Source organism: Drosophila ananassae, chromosome XR (genome assembly GCF_017639315.1).
Source record: "Drosophila ananassae strain 14024-0371.13 chromosome XR, ASM1763931v2, whole genome shotgun sequence".
Classification (NCBI taxonomy): domain Eukaryota; kingdom Metazoa; phylum Arthropoda; class Insecta; order Diptera; family Drosophilidae; genus Drosophila; species Drosophila ananassae.
The window spans coordinates 10,827,453-10,848,751 of record NC_057932.1 but is presented as its reverse complement, the minus strand read 5'-3'; the positions used below and the strand labels follow the sequence as shown (position 1 = coordinate 10,848,751).

At 38.8% G+C, this 21,299-nt stretch overlaps 4 protein-coding genes across 12 annotated transcripts in view; all 4 read left to right on the top strand.

Moving 5' to 3' along the window:
* Window positions 1–144: 144 nt before the first annotated feature.
* Window positions 145–1,110, top strand: LOC6504251 (glycine-rich selenoprotein). The gene is made up of 3 exons (XM_001967338.4): window positions 145–303; window positions 373–457; window positions 523–1,110. The coding sequence occupies exons 1-3, from the start codon at window positions 285–287 to the stop codon at window positions 737–739; spliced, it is 321 nt and encodes a 106-aa protein (XP_001967374.1). The 5' UTR covers window positions 145–284; the 3' UTR covers window positions 740–1,110.
* A 366-nt stretch (window positions 1,111–1,476) lies between these two features.
* Window positions 1,477–2,308, top strand: LOC6504252 (glycine-rich selenoprotein). The gene is made up of 3 exons (XM_001967337.4): window positions 1,477–1,629; window positions 1,698–1,782; window positions 1,845–2,308. The coding sequence occupies exons 1-3, from the start codon at window positions 1,611–1,613 to the stop codon at window positions 2,071–2,073; spliced, it is 333 nt and encodes a 110-aa protein (XP_001967373.1). The 5' UTR covers window positions 1,477–1,610; the 3' UTR covers window positions 2,074–2,308.
* A 414-nt stretch (window positions 2,309–2,722) lies between these two features.
* Window positions 2,723–4,672, top strand: LOC6504253 (NADH dehydrogenase (ubiquinone) complex I, assembly factor 6 homolog). Of its 2 annotated transcripts, none has more exons than XM_001967336.4 (4): window positions 2,723–2,946; window positions 2,998–3,112; window positions 3,331–3,956; window positions 4,503–4,672. In XM_001967336.4, the coding sequence occupies exons 1-4, from the start codon at window positions 2,777–2,779 to the stop codon at window positions 4,582–4,584; spliced, it is 993 nt and encodes a 330-aa protein (XP_001967372.1). In that variant the 5' UTR covers window positions 2,723–2,776; the 3' UTR covers window positions 4,585–4,672. The 2 variants fall into 2 exon arrangements, with proteins under 2 accessions (XP_001967372.1, XP_044573228.1); XM_044717293.1 differs by having other exon boundaries at window positions 2,810–2,946; window positions 2,988–3,112.
* A 266-nt stretch (window positions 4,673–4,938) lies between these two features.
* The window catches only part of LOC6504254 (poly(A) RNA polymerase gld-2 homolog B), a 27,882-nt gene continuing 11,521 nt past the window's right edge, over window positions 4,939–21,299 (top strand). For 6 of the 8 annotated variants that reach the window (XM_032452982.2, XR_006507697.1, XR_004310443.2 and 3 more), the window contains exons 1-9: window positions 4,941–5,183; window positions 5,242–5,432; window positions 6,875–7,995; window positions 13,447–13,957; window positions 18,301–19,252; window positions 19,313–19,802; window positions 19,867–20,080; window positions 20,152–20,295; window positions 20,980–21,289. In XM_032452982.2, the coding sequence (XP_032308873.1) occupies window positions 5,387–5,432; window positions 6,875–7,995; window positions 13,447–13,957; window positions 18,301–19,252; window positions 19,313–19,802; window positions 19,867–20,080; window positions 20,152–20,295; window positions 20,980–21,289 (3,788 nt within the window). In that variant the 5' untranslated portion in view covers window positions 4,941–5,183; window positions 5,242–5,386. Of the gene's footprint in view, window positions 5,184–5,241; window positions 5,433–6,874; window positions 7,996–13,446; window positions 13,958–18,300; window positions 19,253–19,312; window positions 19,803–19,866; window positions 20,081–20,151; window positions 20,296–20,979; window positions 21,290–21,299 lie in introns of all 8 variants that reach the window. The other 2 variants (XM_014903712.3, XM_032452984.2) reach the window with 2 other exon arrangements.

The window sequence follows — 21,299 nt, the reverse complement described above, 5'->3', positions numbered from 1 at the left end:
CTCCCCTAATGCTGCAAGATTTGATTGAAATTAATATGAAAATGCTTTAAAAAACAAAGTTCTAGGGCTCTGTATGTTCTGTATATAAATTCAAAGAATGTTTCAATTTGACTCAACATGGCTACCACTGTTTTTGCGCACTTTTGTCATGGGCTTGATGGATATCGATATGTCCGACACTCTTTGCCATCTCTAAAGCACGTCAGACTTTGTATACAAATTGTTTAAATATCATAAGAAGTTGCAGAAGACCACCAATTCTGGGCGGATTATGAGGCAGCATAATGGTGTACATCGACCATAGTGAGTGGTGTTTTATTTTAAACAGATATTCCTCATAATTATTGCATCGCATGTGGTTTTTTTTAACAGATGGCCGCGTGTGGGAGAAACGACCCTGGGATTGGAGACGAGTAGTTGAATTGTTTTTTGGGATATGGTTCGCTATCAAGCAATTGTGAGTTAGGAAAGCGAAGCTAATCTACATGTCAGCGGATAATAATATACGCAATTTGTTCTTAGGTTTGCAAGCTTCCTTGCCCCTTTCAATAGCAACGACAACTCCAATTCTCAACGCAGAAATAATTGGGACAGGTGGGGTGGTGGTGGAGGCGGAGGCGGAGGTGGAGGTGGAGGTGGCGGAGGTGGATACGCCGGAGGCAACGGAGGACTAAGACCAAACCGGCGAATAGGACGAATTCAGACAATGACCTGCAATGCACCTGCTGCGGGCGGGTGAGGATAGTAGCGATGTCCAGTCCCACTTATTGGGCGGATGTCGCGCCAATCCAAAGACGATCTTGTTAAACTGCATCACTATTGACCCGGACATCGCGTTCCATTTCGTCCCTGTGGCGTTTATGACGCAGTGTTCCTAAACTCTAACCTGAGCGGAGTACTGCCGAACAATGGATCCTTGATTTCTGGGTTGCAGTTGCTAGGTCGTTTACCTTTTAACCACCTTGCGTGGTTAAATCTCAAATTTTTATATCGGATATTTACTTTTTTTATTGGTTTTGTACAATATTAGCATGAATTTAAATGTACCTTTGCAATAGCCTATAAATGTTTAAAGTTTATAAAAATAAAATTATGTTAAAACTTTTGAAATGTCCTGTTTGTCTGAAAGGAAAAGTTGGGATACAAGCTCTAAAAACAAAGATTTTCTGCTGGTAAATCTTACTTATAATTCTTAGAAAAAATATGTATTTTTTGGGTTTCTTATCGTAAAATTTAGGAAGCTATGTACGTATGTATGTATATATTTTTCAGTTTTAAAGCTTCAGGTTTCTTCAGTAGTCATTGGTAAGACTTTTATTTAATTCAGTAATGCTAATTTACAACGGGTTTTGGTTAGCCCGAAAAAAAACATTTTTTTCGACTGACCACGGATCTTTTTAATTTAGCTCTGAAATCATTTATAATTACTGAAAATTATTAATACTGCAGATCCACAGTATTTTCTTAAGCAGACAATGAAAAATACCAAGTAGCCATAGTTTGTTCATCTCTAATAAACCACGTCAAGTTTTGTATACAAACAGTCAGAAATTCAGCAAGATTAGAAAATTACCAATCCCGGAAGTGTTTAGAGATTTATTTACGGCAGAATGGTGTACATCGATCACAGTAAGAGAGCGTCTCCTTCAAATGGGGAAAATAGGCAGGGCACTCATGGATTCTATTTTATTTTGCAGATGGTCGTCTCTGGGACAAGCGCCCTTGGGATATGAGGCGGATTTTAGCCATATTTGTGGGCATCTGGTTCGCCATTAAGCAGTTGTAATTAATCAAGGTAGTCAGGGTTACTGAACAATTCTCTAATGCTTTTGTGTTATTAACAGGTTCCAATCGTTCCTGGCTCCTTTCAATAGCGACGACAATAGCGGCGATTCTCGTGGAAGAAGCGGCTGGAGTAGTAGCAGTTGGGGTGGAGGCGGCGGCGGCGGTGGTGGTGGCGGAGGCGGTAATGGTGGAGGCGGCGGTGGTTATGGAGGATTAAGACCAAACCGGAGAATCGGACGAATTCAACCAACTCAGACTTGCAGTGCAGGCGGTTGTTGCGGATCTTAAAATTGATCCATGCCAAGCAAACGAACAAAATTCAGCTCGAAAGCACATTATTTCCTGGCTAAAGTCCATCTTTCCTTTTGACTGGCCGCCGTACCTAATAGGTGCTACGTGATGAGCCTGTATTTAAAAATTCCTAAAAACATATGATACCTTAATTTCAGAAACATGCCTTTTATCTGATAGTCAAATTACTTTACTTTACTATGAAAAACAATAAAATAAAAAAATTAACAAATTTTATGTTTTAAAAATGGAAATTTCTATATATTTTGTGATGAATTGAAATTTTATCTTTATTTATCTTTTCAAAATTGTATCGAATTGCGTACTCGATAAATGCTATCCCGTTTTATTTTTTATAGAGGTTTTTATGGTATATTTTTTTTTTTTTAAAGGTTTAATTCTACTGTTTAATATTCTTAATATTTTATTGAAATTGTCGAATTTTATGTACCCCCTAATTTTTAGTTATCAGAACCCGTTGACTGAAAACACATGAACCATTAATTTTTCATTATATTAATCAATATAACATTTTTATTCGTATAATAGTTTTATTAACTATTTATTTTCGCTTCAAATTTAAATTTCGTTAAATTTTAAATTAAACCAGTAAAATTTCGATGATCTTTGGCCACTCTGGCATGAAATAACCTGGAAATTGGTCACACCAAAATAACCGAATCAGCTGAAAGAAAAACAGATGCGGCGCCTGGTACGAAGTTGGAATAAGCAATTGTTACTCAATGCCGGTTCCGAAAAATATATCGCCAGACATGCGGGCAGCCAGCAACAGACCAAAACGCAAGAGCAACTTGTCGACGCCGCAGAAAGCAATGGATACGGGGCAAAGCACTGCATGAACCTGGTGCAGTAAGTAGAAACGGCCAGTTGCGGCTACATATTTCATAAAGTGTCTTTCAGAAAATACGACTATGAAAATTATCTGAGTACCCTGCTGCTTCCCCGTGAGTTGCGACGGGCAGCCTTCGCCCTTCGGGCCTTTAACGTAGAGATTTCCCGATCGGTCAGTGGCGAAGTAAGTAAATGGCGGTATCCAACATAACTATTTTGGTTTAAGCAGGTTCTTGACTTTACGTAAGTCGGCACATGTATTAACACACGAGGACCCAAAATTAAAGATTAAATAATTCAATGGCTAGTGGCGTCTGCTTACCCAGATTCTTAAAATACAAATTTGGAAACAATGTATTTTCTTATTATCTGGTTTTAATAAAATAACTACTATTTTTTCAGAGCATTGAACCGCAAATAGGGAAATTGCGCTTGAAGTTCTGGTACGACTCCATTGACAAGTGCTTTGAAGAGGACTCCCATGGCTCCTACGTTAAGGACCAGCCCGTATTGCGTGAGCTGAAGCACACAGTTGGCACCCGAAAGCTAAACAAGATGTACCTGCGCCGTCTGGTCACTGCCCGAGAACGCCCTGTCAACAAGGCCTTCGAGTCGCTAAAGGAACTGGAGGAGTATGCCGACCAAGCCTTCTCCTCGCTGCTGCACTTGCTGGTCGAAGTGAGCGAAGTGCGCGACGTGCAGGTGGACCATGCCGCCTCCCATTTGGGCAAGGCGCAGGGTATCGCCACCATGTTGCGGGCCGTTCCGCTCGCCGGTCGAAAGCAAGTTGTCTGTGTGCCGCTAGAGGTACTTCTTCGGCACGGCGTCAGTCAGGAGCGAATAATCCGCAGCGAGAGTGGAGACAAGGGTGCGGAGGAGTGTATCTTTGAGGTGGCTAGTGCTGCGAACTCCCATCTGAACTTGGCACGGCAGCTGCATGATCAGGTACCGCGTCTGGTGCGAAAGATCTTCCTCTCCGCTGTTTCCACAGAAGGGTATCTGGAGCGTTTGCGGCGCGCCAACTTCCAGTAAGTTTTGTAATAAAATTACGTCTTCTAAAATTATGAATGCAATGATTTTGCAAAACACATTGCAATCCTAGTTTAAATTTATAGTTTTTGAAGAAACTTTAGTAGTGTTTTTGGATTTTTATTTCTTGTAAGTTAAGTATTTAATGGTTAACATTCTTAATGTATTGTTGTTAATGCAGTTAACCCTGTTCGCATGGTTCAATGTTGAAATTTGTAATTTCAAAAATGTATTTTGGAGCTTCTATAATTTATCCCCAAACATTTTTTATGGAATATTTTTTGGTTCTTATTAAAATCAGAACATAGAATTTTTCTTTTTTTGGATTTGAGAAAAAGCCCTGATAGCAATACTTTCGTCAATAAAATAGGAGTTTTTTATTGAAATTCATGGCTATCTAGAGCTGTTTTTGTGTTTAAAACAAATATCCTTGTACGCTTGGCTTAATAAAATATTACATATTTTTTAGAAAGTCGTGCCTCTTAGATTTAGATTCAAAGAATATATTTATTTAAAGTTTAATAACTATAATTCTTCCTCTTTAGATTGACACACAAAAGCTGCGTTGGACGAGACTCTATGCTGCCAGCTCGTCTCTTTTGGAAGTCACTCTTCAATCGGTTCTAATATCAGCTCAATTTGGACTGTATAGTATCAGTTTAAATAGGGCTTTGTTTTAACTGAAAATAAAACTGTTTTACCATTGTTGCTATGATGGAACTTGTTTCCCTTTAAGGTATTTAAACATCACTTTAATTGCGGAAACTTTGGTTTTGGGTTTCAAGACTGAACAGTAGGTTTACTAAATCACTAAGATCGGATATTGTAGTACTGCTTTACTAATACTAGAAGTCCTAGGAGGCCTTCAAAAATGTATTCGAAGATATAGTCATTTCGAAATTCCTTTTTGAACTTCAACATCAAAAGTTCTGGAACCAGTGAAGAAGCTCCTGTGGCTGGACAGCTGATCCTCATGTCACATTACCCAACACTGCCATACCCTTTTCGAACCAGTGCTGTAGTTTTTCTTCAGTTTCGAGCAATACCCGCGCACTTTTTGACCTCGTTCAGAGCGCAGTTTTATTTTTTTTATGAATGTTTGAAGTGATGTTGAAAGTGTGTATTGAAATTTAAAAAGGCGGCTTCTTCCGCAAAGCGCTCAAACATAGTAACCGATTAGATCGGGCCCGTGCGAAATTCTGCGCCTCTTCGTAATTATTTGGCTGGTAAGTTTCCAGTCGTTATTCGAAACCTAAAATGTGGTATTGATTCTGATTTTCTCAGATGGCGGGGCAGCTTTAATTATTTTTCCCGATTTTGGGCTGCAGTTTCGGTTCTCCCTGCAAGTAACGGTATTTGGGCACGCCGTCCTTTTCGCACACAGCGAAGGAAAGACAGAAAGAAAAGGAGACCGCAAGTGTTCGACTTAATGTGTATATGTGTCACTCTTGTTGAAGTAAATAGAAGGAGAAACGGTACTTTACACTGCCTTCCGTCAAAAGATTCCAGTACCGAATGTGAAAAGGCGTTCACCTCGAATAAAATGAACTAAACTCTTAACTACTATCACTAACCATACAACATATAGACTTCTCATTTCATACAACGAAAATGGACGCAAAAATTTCTTGCGACAGGCCCCCGGAGGCCCCAGAGAGAATCTTACTCTCATTCTTACGCTCATAATCTCATTTAACTTTTTTGGTTGTTCAGTCGCAGAGAGGCGCATCATCAAGAAGGTTCTTCTGCGGTTTAACCGATCTTTATATGTATGCGTGCTCACACATTCACACACACGGTTTCATGTGTGCGTTGGATTTCGTTTTGAAACCAGCTAAAATTTTTGATTTTTGTAACTTTACAGGCATGCTACCCTAAGAAAATGGGAGTTATCATTATTATATACCTGTGAAAAAATTTTATTATATTTTATATTATATATTTTTATATATCATACTTTTTATACATATTTAGGAATACGATTAGATGGCAGCAGTAAAATGCTTCACATATATATTTACGAAATTAGGTATTTACTGTTGTTACTGTTGTTATTTTTAAACGGATGGTTCTTGCATACCCTACTGATGCCCACGGAAACAAAAAATCAGCTGTTTTTGTTTATTCTCACTCCACAAAAATCATCTATCAGAAGGGTATGGAACACCATCCGCTGGCAGAACTACAACAACTTAAAAGGAATCGACTGAAATATACCCTGTTTCTACCTTAATATATAAATTTTAATGCATTCGTTGACATATGCATATATATACATATGAAAAACATTTTACAGCTACCACTTAATCGTATTCCATAACAAATATAAAATATAGGTTGAAATATTAATATATAAAACATATTTTTTTCATCATTAGCGTATAATGTATATCCCAATTTTCTTAGGGTAGCATGCCTGTAAAGTTACAAAAATCAAAAATTTTAGCTGGTTTCAAAACGAAATCCAACGCACACATGAAACCGTGTGTGTGAATGTGTGAGCACGCATACATATAAAGATCGGTTAAACCGCAGAAGAACCTTCTTGATGATGCGCCTCTCTGCGACTGAACAACCAAAAAAGTTAAATGAGATTATGAGCGTAAGAATGAGAGTAAGATTCTCTCTGGGGCCTCCGGGGGCCTGTCGCAAGAAATTTTTGCGTCCATTTTCGTTGTATGAAATGAGAAGTCTATATGTTGTATGGTTAGTGCTACTATACAAAATAATCTAAAATAAAAGCAAAAAAACTAAAAACAAGAAAAAAATAAATTAAAAGAAAAAAAAATTAAGAAAAAATTAAGGTATTTGCAAAAAATAAAAAAAAATTTAAAAATATGCGCAAATAAAAATAAAAAAAAAAATTATATATTGTTTCAAAATCACGAAAAAGCCATTGAAAAAAATCTAATTTTAGCCTTAATTACATTTAATTCTAAGTCGTGTCGAGCATTATTTTTGCAACGAAAGCTTGATCTGCGAAGCGAACAGCTTCCTTCCAATTTCTGTGCCTATTTATTGGCTATGCATGAAACGCCTGTGACCAGCGAAATGAAGATCTTTGCAGCAGACGTTGTCGTCGACAGCAGCACGGCAGCATCTGCGTCCGTGCAGCAGCAGCAGCAACACCAGCAGCTGAAGCAAACGCAGCAGCAGCGTGAGTTCCGGCAGCGGCTCTCCGCCGGATCGCCAATCCCCAAGACGGGGCAGTGCCAACTCAAGTTCGCCAAATACAACAGCAAGACCGGCAATTTACTACGCCAGGTGACAAATTATCACAACAGCAACAACAACAGCAGCAGCAACAACAACAACAGCAGCGGCAGCAGCACCAACAACGGCGATGTCAACAAGCAACATCAATCGAACCATTACAACAACAACAGCAGTTCGATGGCACGAAAAAAACACTTTGACAACAGCAACAACAATAGTAGCAACAACAACAGTAGCCAACAGCAGCAACAATCTTCATATTATCAGCGACAGCAACACCAGCTGAACAGTAACAACAACAATAACAACAATATGCTTATGAAGAATCAAAATATAATTGAGCAACAAATTTCTGATTCCAAACTCACCGACAGCAACAGCAACAAGATGCCAAGTAAGCCAGCAAAATGGCTCAACGGCAGCAGCAACAGCAACAGCAACAAAATGAACAACAACTGCAACACCAGCTGCAGTAATAACAACAAGAAGCGCAACTCGCTCCCCACATCAGCAGAATCATCTTCTGCCTATTACCGCAGTTGTCCGAACTTCCTAAACTGCGATTCCGCCGGAGAATTGGCGGCAACACCGAAATCATCCCCTGAGGATCAGAATCCGTCCACCGGAAGTTACTCAGCTTCGAAATCGAGCCAACCCAAGGAGCCCCCGACGGAAGCAGAGGAGCTGGCGGCCTTGGGGCTCCGGGGCAAGGTGCAGGAGCAACTTCCTCAGGAGGCGACGAAGCAGCGTTCTGCGCAGCAACAGCCACTAAACTTCTGGAAGTCGAACTTCTCGCAGCCAGCAGAAAATCAAATGAAAGATGTAAGCTAGTCCGCTTATGGACTTTATTCAGTCAGAGTATTGTGTGTACACTTTTTAAATGTTTACAAGGGTTTCACATCGTTTGGGGAAAGATAGAGTCTTGCAGTCAAGCGAGTATATATAAGTATAATAAAGTATAATAGAGTATATATAAAGTATATATATTCTTGATCAGGATCACCTCCTGAGTCGATATAAGCATGTCCGTCTGTCCGTCTGTCTGTCGGTTTCTACGCAAACTAGTCTCTCAGTTTTAAAGCTATCGAGTTGAAACTTTCCACACATCCTTCTTTTCCTTGCAGGTAGTACATATGTCGGAACGGGATCGGTCGACTATATCCTATAGTTGCCATATAACTGATTGATCAGAAATGCTATAACTTTGGAGTTTTTTAAGTTAGAGGGTTGAGACTTTCCACACATGTTATATTTGACCAAAATATCCACCAAAATGTGTACAAAATTTCATAAGGATCGGCCGACTATATCCTATAGCTGTCATAGAACGATCGGAATTGGCGTAACTTTGTTGTTTTTTAAGTTAGAAAGATGGGACTTGGTAAAGATTCTATTTTGGACAAAATAATCTGATTTGCCAAATTTCATAAGTATCGGCCGACTATATGCGATCCGCTATATATCTAATAATATAAGATGCGTGGCGCCACCTAGCGGACTGCGACCCAACTGCAAGGGTATATAAACTTCGGCTCCGCCCGAAGTTAGCTTTCCTTTCTTGTTATTATTATTATAGTTATAAAGAAATTGCCAACAAATATAAAGTGCGGGCAATTTTCGCTATGTGTTAAGCAATAGCTACAATGGCTTAAATTCTATTTTATGATATGTAACATGTGTTATGTAACAATGATGGATAGATGGATAGTATATATGATATTTCTGGCGATAGTGGTTTTTTTTTTAACTTAAATGGTTATTTACATGTATGCTATCAAGTTTATATATGTACATATATGTGGGAATTTATTATAGTTATGTGCAGTAAAGTAAAGCTTAAATGTTGTTGTAAAGGTTTGTGGATTTTAGGAATTGGATAGTTGTGGTTATATTGATGGGATCTACTATTTCTTCTAAACTTTTTTGGAGACATTTACGTCTGTGTTTAATGTAGGTAGGGCATTTTAGGAATATGTGTGATAGGGTAAGGTTAATGTTACATTGTTGGCATATGGGTGGAGGAGTTTTATCAAAATGTGGCTATGTGTCAGTTTCGTGTGTCCTATTCGGAGTCTCATAAATTTAATGGTATCTATTCGAGATATAGTTGGTTTTAAAAGTGTAATATTTTTTTGTATTGATGTGTTTTTGTAGTGTGCAGATATGTTGTTCCATAGAAGGTCATTTTGGGCTTTTATGTGATTGCTGATATATTTAAGGGTATTTGGTACGTTGTAGTTATTTTCTGATATTAATGGCAGTGTGAGTGCTTGTTTAGCAGCTTGGTCTGCAAGCTCGTTGCCCATAATGCCGGAGTGGCCTGGGACCCATATTAGGACGAATTTATATTTGTATCTATAGATAATTTTTCTAATTTCTTATATATAGTAGTTAGAATCATTTGGGGTTTCTAGTGCTGTAAGAGCTGAGAGAGAGTCGGTGCATATAGCGAATTTTCCTACTTGTTTTTCGGCATATTTACATGCGTGGAGAATGGCTGCTATTTCAGCAGTGAAAATTGATGAGTAAGGTGGCAGGATTTGCTGTGTTATGATGTGATGTGTAGAGGTTACGCTGTAGGTAACTCCACTGACGGACTTGGAACCGTCCGTGTATGAGAATGTGTGCTGTTTGAGGGTATCTTTTATTTCTGGAACTTTTGCTTGTATACTAATGGTGGTGTGTTTGGTTTTGTTGAAGTATGTAAGGATTTGTTTATTTTAGTAAGGTTATAGGACCACGATGGCGTGGTTTCTTTTCTAATTGTTATAGGGATAGGGATAGGGAATAGTTGTATTTCGTTGCATTGGTCAATCGTATCTTTTATTGTCGATGACAATTTTGGGATTCGTTTTGTTTTTGAGATTTTTTTAATAATCTGTTCTAGAGGGGTTTTCTTGGAGGTGGAAATCATTTTAAAGTTTTTTAATATGGCATGCTTGTTCTCTGTTCTATAGTGCTTATGTTAGCTTCGTATAGCAGGTTGTTTATTGGTGAGGAGCGAAATGCCCCAAGGGCTATTCTAATAGCAGAGTGGTATATGTTTTTTTTTTTTATTAAGTTTTGATTTGGGTGCCTTTCCGTATAGAAATAACCCATAATGATGACTGAGTTGATTACATAAACAATGGTTTTAATGTTGCAGTTGAAACTTGTGCTAGAGAGACATTTTATAATGTTTAGTCCTTTAGAAATTTGCATTACTAACTGATCTATGTGTGCGTCCCATTTATAATTATTGGTTATAGTTAAACCTAGTATTTTAAATGATTTTTCGTTTTTTAAACTGGTACTGCTAGTTACTTTGAAGTTTCATTTCTTCTTGCGACAAAGTGTAGATATTTAGACTTCGGAATAGAAAGACTGGCTCCAGAGTAATTGCACCATTCTTGAATGTCTGTGAGCAGTGGGATTATGTTTATTGAGGAATCTCTTCCATTATGTATTTTTATAATTGTATAGTCATCAGCGTATGCTGTAAACTTGAACGATTTGTGTAGACCTATGATTCTATTGATCTTGTTATAGGCAATTGCAAAAAGGATTACAGATAATGGTGATCCTTGTGGGATTCCATTTTCCAGTGGTAAGGGTTGGGATTGTATATTTTGAGTTTGAACGCAGATTTTTCGGTTAGTTAGGAAATTTATTATATATTTGATCATTTTTTCTCCCATAATACATCCGTTCTAACCCAACCCTTAGAATGCGAAATTTCTATTATTGAACTGAAAAGTGCCATAAACCAACTTAAAGGCAAAACACCAGGTAGGGACCGCATCAATTACCCAATGAAAAAAAAATCTACCAGATTTAAGAATTGTAGAATTGTAGGATGGAAGTTATTATTAAGTGATGCATTCGACCAGAATTCACATAGGGCTTTCGAGATGTCATATTTGTTTGTATGGGTATCGGATGTGTTATTAGGGTTAATTAGACAATGGATTTGGGTGTTAGTTTTGAGCCCACAGAATCGATTGATTTTTTTCCACATTGTAGGAATTGGAGTTTGTGGATTTATGTCTGAGGTAAATTTGAAAACGGGCTTTGCGTTTTTTTGTTTTATTTCTCGTTTGAGTATTGCGTTGGCCTTTTTGTAAGCTATTATATTGGCTGTATTAATATTGCGACACATGTTTTGCCAAGTTTTTGTAGATCGGTTTCCCACCAGGGGACTTGTTTGGGTGATATTGTGGTATGGATAAATGAGCACTGTGTCTTATAATGGCACAAAGGTGGGCAGTTTCTTGGTTTATTTGTTGGCTGTGTGGTCTGTCGTCGGAAAATTGTTCGGAAACTAAATTTTTGATAGAGGGGCCGGTTGGCTTTATCAGTGTTGAATTTAGGTTTAATGACGAAGGAGTCAGTTGATATATTTTCAAAGAGTTGGATTGTAATTCGGAAGTGGTCACTACCTGAGAGTTGGTTTTCAAATTGTCCATTTAGAGTGTAAGTATAGTTCAGGGGAAGCTAGAGAGAGGTCAATATGTGTAAAGGTGTGGTGTGTGGTGAAGTGGGTGGGGGAGCCATTATTAAGAGTGGTTAGAAGGGATTGGTTTATAAAATTGAATAATAAGTTTCCTCGTGGGTTATTATATTGTGATCCCCAACTTTTGTGCCAGCTGTTAAAATCGCCTGTTATTAGGATAGGAGTGTTGATGCAATTGTAAGTGTCTTGTAATTCTTGTAGAGTGAATGGTTTGTTAGGAGGTATATAACTACAAATTATAGTTAATTTGAGTTTAGAATGTACTGTTACGGCGATTGAGTCAAAGCTTATATTGCGGATTTGGGTTTGTTGTTGTTGTAAGGAGTTGTGGAGTAGGAGAGCTACTCCGCCATAAGGGTTGTTCGAGTTATTTATGTGGTAAATGGTGAAGTTTATTGGGATGGGACTATTATTTGTAGAGTGGAGGTGAGTTTATTTTAAGGAGTTTCTCTGCCTAAATGTGGTTATTTGTTTTGACAAGGAGACCAGATCTGGTTTTCTTGCAAGTTATGACTTCTCCATTGCAGGCGAAATCTACTACTTTTTTAACAATAATTGGGCACGAAGTAGTTGTGGAACGGGTCGTCTATTAGGCTGATAAGGTGTTGTTTGGAGCGTAAGCTAGTTGCACGTTTTTACTATTTGAAGCTCGGCGTGAAACTGACCTTTATCTTTTAAACTGGATGATCCACGTAGAGCCACAAAAATAATTTTTTTTTCTATATTCTATATGTGCTTGCCTTAAGGGGTTATATACAGTCAGGCGGTCAAAAAAATGCAGTTTTTGGGTATTTTTTTTTTCAAGGAAATATTTATGTATTAAAGTTGAATTTTTTCTATATAATTTTACATATTTTAAAGTTTAAAAAAAATATATTATATCTGTAAAAATATTATTTCCTTTGGCCTCTGCAGCTTATCTCCCAATGGTCTTCGAAAAAAAAGTGTCTCGCGGTGAACATAATAACTATTTGCAGAATCATCGGAAATCAAAAATTCAAAAAGATGCTTTTAGTATATTAAAAAATGTAGTCCTTAATCGAAGGAATTAAAAAAATATCACTCTTTGACAAAATGGCAGCTTCCAAAAAAAAAAGTTCATTTTTATGGAAAAAAAAATCGACTTCAAATGTTGATTTAAATTATAATTTTAATTTTATTTAAAAGATCTTCGATTAAAGACAGCAAAAAGTAGTTATTAATTTTGTGTGAAAATTAGAGCTAAATCGGTTCAGTGGTTTTCGAGAAATCGTGTTCACCGATTTGAGAAACATAGTTTTGAGAAAAACGATTTTAAAGTTTCACAAACAGTTTACATTGAGTTAAAAATTTTTTCTAGTTTTGTCTGTAACTTGGGAAATATTTCTCGAATCTTCATAAAAATTTTTTTCACAACAGAGAAATATATATTCTTTAAGAAAATGCAAAAAAAAAAAATCGATTTTTTGAAAATCCTGACTGTATATAACCCCTTAAACCCGAGATTAAATGTGTAGTTACCATCTATGCATTTCGTTACCTACTAAAAAAAGGCCCCCTTCCTGTAGAGTCGATGCTAAACGTTTAGTCCGATCGCGTATTTTCAAAAGTACTTTAGAATATTCATTTTTTTTATTCAGTTAAGGGGCTTCGCAAAAACAGACAGGTCCGCGCAATAATGGACTTGAATATGTGGGTACTGGAAGTGATCCTGGCTTTTCTGTGTCATAAACATTATAAACAAAAAAATAATATAATTAAGCAAGAGCAATAAATCGAACTAAAAAACTGTTCATTTTTAGAAGCAGGTAATTCCAGCACCAGTGGCACGATCTGCGGATCATCAGCAACAGCAGCAACGACCGCTATCGTTCGAACATAGACGCAATTCCGGATACCACTCACACCAACAGCAGAATTACTATCAATACTACTATCCGCAGCCGAAGCAGTTGACAATCGCCTCTTTCTTGCAGAAAGAGCTGTTGCCCGATAATAGTGACGCAGGCAGTCAACAGAACGGTAGTGCAACTCCAACTGGCAATGCCAACAACAACGGCACCAGCAATGGCAATGGCAGTGTCGGTGTCAACAGCAACGTTTTGCGGCCGCAAAACTCACACCAGTCTGTGGGATCAGACTATCCGTCGCAGCGGTGCCGCAACTCCCATTACGCCCAGTACCAACAATACCAGCATCACCACAACCCGCAGCACCACCACCCGCATCAGTACGGGATGAACTCCTCGCACTTCAGGCGAAAGCACGCCGATGGCCATGGACAGAACTGCAACATCAACAAGAAGGCGCCAGGTACACATGGGATTCAAGTCGAATGTCCAAAATTTAAAATCAAGACACTTCGTTTAAAGGAGTGGGCTGGTTGATCGACACATAAAATGCAATCAAAAAAATATGATTATGAAACGTATCTATACTAACGGAAGCTATACTTTCGAAATCACAATGAAATATTTATATGCCAAAGGGGTTTATTTTGGTAAAATTTCCATTTAAAGAAAGTTACTTTAAATGGGACAATATGGGAAATATTCAAACGGTTTTGACCAGTTTCTGAATTCATGGGCATGTGTTTCGTAAATTTAAAAAAAATTTTTTGGCCAAAACTGTCTATATTATTTTAAATAATACGTAAAATAATTGCCTGTTCGCATTTTTATACCCTTGCAGAGGGTATTATAATTTTGGTTAAAAGTGTGCAACTCAGTGAAGGAGACATCTTCGACCCTATAAAGTATATACACTCATGGACAAAATAATAGGTGTGTTTTTTTTTTCATTTTTAACTTGTTATTTCTAAGTCATGCTTTCTCTAATCAGCTCGTTTTTTTTAAACTTATATTAATTGTCTTTAAAAGAAAAAAAGAAACAATACTATAAACCTTTTCATTAACAACAGAAGTAGATTTTTTCCCAAATTGGACATTTTTGGCTGGACACAATAATAGGTGTAAGGAACTAAACGTTTAAACAAAATGGATATTTCTCTATTTTTGATCTTTTTGTACATTAAGTTGAGTATGTAGCAGTTAGTAGCCGGTATACTCGCCATTATTTTTGAGAACTTTCTCCATTTGTCTTGGCATGGATGATATCAGATTGCGACAAGTTCCAATTGGGATGGAGTACCATGCTCTTTGGACAATATCCCAAAGTTGGTTTTTATTTTGATAAGAAGACTTTCCTACCTCTCTTTTGAGTTCACCCCAGAGATTTTCGATGGGATTAAGGTCAGGGGATTGACTCGGCCATTCAAGAACATCCACATTTTGCTCACGAAACCACTCCCTGACTAGTAGAGAGGCGTGTTTTGGGTCGTTATCCTGCTGGAACTTCCATAAAATTGGCATATTATCCTTAGAATATGGCAGCATCACTGTCTCCAATAAGTCTCTGTATACGAATCTGTCCATTTTTCCATCAATGCGATGAATCTGACCAACACCATTGCATGAAAAGCAGCCCCATACTATTAGGCTACCACCTCCATGTTTTACAGTCTTACAGGTGTACTTTGGATCAAATTCTTTGCCTTTCGGACGGTGAACATTCCTTTTAGCATCATTTCCAAATAAATTTATTTTGGTTTCGTCACTTCAGAGAATGTTATGCCATTTTTTCTCACCCTCCGGTCCTGACCAGGCTTTACGATCTAGAGCAAATTGTTTCCTCATCTCTTTATTTTTCGGCCGAAGCAAAGGAACTTTGCGGGCAATCCTACCTGGTAGGTTTGACATTGCCAAACGTCGCCGAACGGTCCGTGATGACACAATATTTCCAATTTCGTTGGAAATCGTCCTGGAAGACTTGAACGGGTCTCGTATAACCAACTGAACCATGCGATCATCGGCCCTAGATAATGTTTTTTTGGGTGTTCTCCGAGTTTCACCTACTTTTTTCGGTTTTAACGCATTGGTTCAAAATTCTGAGATCGTTTCATTAAAACAGCAATCGATTTATATGTTTTTCCTTCGTCTCGGAGTCCTCGAATGAGCTTCCTCTTTTCCGCACTGCAATGTCTCCCACGGCCCATTTAATGCAATTTTAGTGATTGTTAAGTCCCCATTTAGTTAAATTATCGTAATACCTTACCTTCTGCAACCAAACAACTATCATAATTAGCTTTAGAATAAAGTTTTGCTCGACACACCTATTTTATTGTCCAGGCGAATTTGCAGTCTGAGCAATAAAATATCCACAATTTTCTTTAGAGAGCTTCTGACTTCCGGGAATTCACCAAAAATTGATCGTAACAGTGTGATCATAATAAAAAAGTATAGTTTTCCCATAATATGTTATGTTTATATCAATTAAAATCGATATCCTCAAAAAAAAAAATTCACACCTATTATTTTGTCCATGAGTGTATATTCTTGATCAGGATCACCTCCTGAGTCGATATAAGCATGTCCGTCTGTCTGTCTGTCTGTCTGTCTGTCTGTCTGTCTGTCTGTCTGTCCGTCTGTCTGTTGGTTTCTACGCAAACTAGTCTCAGTTTTAAAGCTATCGAGTTAAGGTAGTATTTTATGTGTAATTTTGTACACATATATAGTATTTTTTCTTAACCAAAATTGATATCAGATGTTTTGGGCTTGGCATGCAGGTTCGTCACCGTCAAGAGGTTTTTTTAAATGATACATATATGGGATTGGATATGGTGGGCGATCTTTATGAAAAATCTTCGTATTACTAATAATATATAGGAATTTGGAAAAAAATATCTTTAAACGAGTATATTAGCGAGCTGTTATAGGATATAATCGAGCATCAACAGCTTTAAAACTGGAAGACTGAGTCGCGTAAAAACAGACAGACGGTCAATAACTTAGGAGGTGATCCTGAGTATCTTCCAAATTTTGCCAAATTGTTAGTAAATTGTTGTGCCACAAACCAGCCAAAAATTATAACTAAAAACGCTATAGTTTCTCTAAAATTAAATGTTAAATTATATTTTTGCCATTACTTTTCTAACAACATTTTTTTTGATAAAAAGCTTCTACAGTTTTTTCTACATATAACTTTGCGGAAACGCGTCAATATGTCTTTATTGGGTCGGAGAAGAATCCTTCACTACGTTGCACATAAGGAATAGTGTGAAACACTCTAAAAAATTGACGAATTAGTTTGGGTATACATATATGCTTTATGTGGTCGGAAAAGTCTCCTTTACATTAATAGAAAAAACCAATGGCAAATAATGCTTTTGGATTTTTTTTCAATCGAAAAAATCGAAATTCACTTATAGTACTCTAAAAGGATTGAAAATTGAACAATTTTCTTTTTGAGGGATAATCTATGAATTTCCCATAAATTTTAAAATTTTAATTTTTTTTTGTTTACATATAATCATCATTTTTCGTTAAAAAATAAACATTTTTAAATAATCGAAATTTTTTTTTATCAAAAATAAAACTTGGAAAATAATAAGTATATTTTTACTTCAGCTCATGCTGATATATTTGTTTTATCCTTCGGAATAAGGCTGTTGAGGAATAATTCAGTTGAGATTTATTTTTGAGTAAAATAATTAAAATAAAAAATTATCATTATTTTCTTAGTTTTGTTTTGTAAGTTACATTATATTTATCAAAAAATAATGATTATTTATAGAAAAAAACAAGAAAGGAAAGCTAACTTCGGGCGGAACCGAAGTTTATATACCCTTGCAGTTGAGTCGCAGTTTGCTAGGTGGCGCCACGCATCTTATACTATTAGATATATAGCAGATCGTATATAGTCGGCCGATCCTTATGAAATTTGGCATATTGATTTATATTGCCCAAATTGGAATCCATTGAAACTCCCCTGCTTCTAACTTAAAAAACAACCAAGTTATGGCATTTCCGATCTATAACTGTTGGTAGCTATAGGATATAGACCGATCCTTATGAAATTTGGCAGATCGGATAAATTTTGCCAAATTAGAATGCATAAAAAGTCCCATCCTTCTAACTTGAAAAACAACGAAGTTATGGCATTTCCGATCAATCAGTTATATGGCAGCTATAAGATATAGTCGACCGATTCCGGCCGTTCCGACTTATATACTACCTGCAAGGAAAAAAGGATGTGCGCAAAGTTTCAACTTGTTAGCTTTAAAACTGAGAGACTAGTTTGCGTAGAAACCGACAGACAGACGGACAGACGGATATGCTTATATCGACTCAGGAGGTGTTCCTGATCAAGAATATCACTGCGTTGCACACTTTTGACCAAAATTATAATACCCTCTTCAAGGATATAATGATTATAATCATAATCATAATTTCATAATTTATTTTATAAAGCATTAAATGATTTTAGTCCCTGGAAAAGAGGTCTCAGAATGTCTCAGAAATGTTCCATCCTAGGCGGCTTTGAACCTAACGTTTTTAATGGAAACCGAGACTTGGCTTCATTGTAACGATATCGTCAAAGGAGCTGGAACATAAAGAACATATAAAAAATTCCAAAAAATAAATTAGTCGCCAAAAAGTCCCAGTTTTTTTTTTTTTTTAACACTTTTTTCAAATGAGAATACAATGACGTTCAAATTAGTTTAAAATTAAAATTGAGTTAATTAGTTATAAAATATTAGTTCCACATACGTTACGTTGGCTTCCGGAAAATAATACACTCTTGTCATATGTATCCAGGTGGAGGCGGCGATACGGCGGCGTTTAAACAGCATCCCCACCAACTGCAGCAGCAGAACACCATCGAGATCCTGGGCAGCAGCAACCTGAACGCCATGCATCGGCGCATGCAGGGCGGCGAGGGCAAGGGTGGATACTACCAGCACTACCATCCCATCATGGCGGAGCACCAGAACCTGTACAATCTCACCTACATCAATGTGGACATGTCAGTGCCCAGTGGCGATCCAGCAGGACTAGCCGCCGGAGCCTCAGCAGGCCCAAAGCAGCTGGGCGGCAAGTCCTCTTTGCTGGTCAAACCGTGCATCACCTTGACGACCATCTCTACGTCGCCGTCTGTGGGAGGAGCCGGGCCTCCAATTCGTTCCTTGTCCTCTGCCGGCACTGCCTCTGCACGCGTTTCCGGTTCCCTACCGACTCCCACTCTCAGTCACAGTATGTACGTGACGTCGCCGACCGCTCTGCCGGTGCCAATTAGTGGGCATCCCGTCCTCTCCCCCGTGGCCACCACGCCCACAAACATGATCAGCTGCGCCCAGCTGGATGAGGAGATTACGGCAGCTGCCGCCAGTGGCACGGGGGATCTGTCTTCGGTGCCGAACTCTAGCTATCCGCCAGCGGTGCCCTTCATGCTGACGCACCAGCACCAGCAGGTTCACCCGCAACCACTCCACTTGGTACCGCCGAGCAACAATGTCCAACCCCCACAGCCGCCACAGCCAGTTTTTTTCCATTTTGGCGACGGATGCAACCCGGGAGGATCGGGTCCCCCTTCGGCTGTATGGACACATCCGGGATCAGCCTGTTACCAGGCTTCATTTGGCTCAAGTGTCAGCGGAAGCTCAAGCCACGGCAAGGATGTTTACTCTGCTGGTCTGCGTCCAGTCTCGCCAGCGCTTTCCTCCTGCTCCCTGGGCAGTGACTCCCACTGGAGCTGCACCAATCGCAGTCGGTACGTCGTGGATCGTCCTCTCTCTGAAAAATAAGATAAAAAATATTCCTTCATCCACAGCTTGGGTCAAGGAGACCTCTCGATGTCACCCACAGCCGGCTTTCACCTGCCCGGCCAGTTGTCACCCCACCTGGTCGAGATGAATGGCCAACGGGCACCTCTCCCGAAGCCCCTATACCACTCCCCACTCCCACAACCACCACCACCACCACTTCACCACTCTCATTCCAGCGTACATGGGCCGATTAACATACATGGAATGCCCACTTATGGAACACTACGCCCCCCGCTGTCGCTCCAAGGATCGTCGCCGACCCCGCCGGTTGGGGCCTTGGGCGGTTCCTGGTACGACCTGGTCCTACCCCCCGACCGCTACTTGGCCCAGGCCCGAAACATAGAGATCGTAACTCAGCCGGAGCAACTGGTTTGCATGTGCAAGTACGACAACCTTTCAGTGGAGATCTGGAAGAGATTCCGGGATGCTCAGCAGACCCATAAGAAGTTCAAGGTCAAGATGCGGCTCTGGCGCTACTTATTCCTCTGGATGAATGTGAGTATCAGCTGGGTTGCTCTTCATAGTAGCAACTGGAGGAATTCCATTTTGGCTTTTTTAGCAGCCCATGTTCGAACGGTATCGCATCTGCCTGGTTGGATCGACCATCACGGGCTTTGGCACAGACTCGTCCGACATCGACATGTGCCTGCTGCCGGAGCAAGCAACACAGCGCCACCAGTCCCAGCAGCACTTGCAGCATCATTTTCATAATGAGAAGCGCACCGACGCCCTGCTCATCCTGTCCCTGTTCAATGTGGTCCTCAAGGACACTGGTAAGAAGCGATATTTTGTGATGGAGTTCATTGGTGATGGAGTTTTTGTGATGATTGATGGTCATTTACAGAGGTGTTCCAGGACTTTAATCTGATTGAGGCGAGGGTGCCGATACTCAGATTCAAGGACATCCTTAATGGCATCGAAGTCGATCTAAATTTCAACAATTGTGTGGGCATTAAAAACACCTATTTGCTTCAACTTTATGCTCAATGTAAGTATTTGAACAAGTTCGTCTTTCGGAAGAAAATATTTTTATTACATGAGCGAGTTGTTTAAAATAGTTATTGGATTTATTTTCCCAGGCAAATGTTTATATTTTGAAGCAATCATTTGAGAGCGGGGACTAATTTTAAAAATTTATACCCGGTACTAGTAGAGTTCAAGGGAATATTTGGTTCGTGTATGTATCAGGGAAAGGAATCACCTCCGACCCCATAAACTATACATGTATGTATATTATCTGTATGTATGTATATAGTTATTTTGCATGTAGACTCCTACATGCAGCTAACTATAGTGGCCTACTGTTTCTTGCTATTAAGCCAGCTTAGAACATTTTTATTGCCGAACTATTCAATAGCTAACATATATCTTAGAAAGGATAATATATTTAATCTATCAATATATTCAGCCAAATCCGAAAATTTTAGAGTTATAGGTTTTGAATGCATGATTTTTTCAGTTGCTTGTTCTGAACCACACAAAAGTATGCAACAAAACCTTTTTTAAGAATCTATAGTTTCTGTCTGTCTAAGAATCTATTTGAAATCATAGTGAAATTATAAATATCCATTGTAGACAGAAAGGGTTTGGGTTGAAGAGGGGAGTACCGGGTATCATATAGTCGGGAAACGCGACTGTAGCCGATTTATAGCTTGTTTTGCTTGATTTCTAGTGGATTGGCGGACTCGACCTCTGGTGGTGATTGTAAAATTATGGGCCCAGTTCCACGACATCAACGACGCCAAGCGGATGACCATTTCTAGCTACTCGCTGGTGCTAATGGTCCTGCACTACCTGCAGTACGGATGCATTCCGCACGTCCTGCCCTGTCTGCACAGTCTTTATCCGGAGAAGTTCCATCTAGACCAGCAGGACTGCCTTGACCTGGATCTCATAGAGCCCATCGAGCCATACCAGACGCATAACACTCAGACTCTCGGGGAGCATCTGCTTGGATTTTTCAAGTATTATAGCAACTTTGAGTGAGTAGCG

Coding starts and splice junctions, on each gene's coding strand:
- LOC6504253 (XM_001967336.4), top strand. CDS start 2,777: ATGCGGCGCCTGGTACGAAGTTGGAATAAGCAATTGTTACTCAATGCC. Junction 2,947..2,997: donor CACTGCATGAACCTGGTGCA/GTAAGTAGAAAC, acceptor AGTGTCTTTCAG/AAAATACGACTATGAAAATT. Junction 3,957..4,502: donor TTGCGGCGCGCCAACTTCCA/GTAAGTTTTGTA, acceptor CTTCCTCTTTAG/ATTGACACACAAAAGCTGCG.
- LOC6504251 (XM_001967338.4), top strand. Junction 458..522: donor TGGTTCGCTATCAAGCAATT/GTGAGTTAGGAA, acceptor ATTTGTTCTTAG/GTTTGCAAGCTTCCTTGCCC.
- LOC6504252 (XM_001967337.4), top strand. Junction 1,783..1,844: donor TGGTTCGCCATTAAGCAGTT/GTAATTAATCAA, acceptor TGTTATTAACAG/GTTCCAATCGTTCCTGGCTC.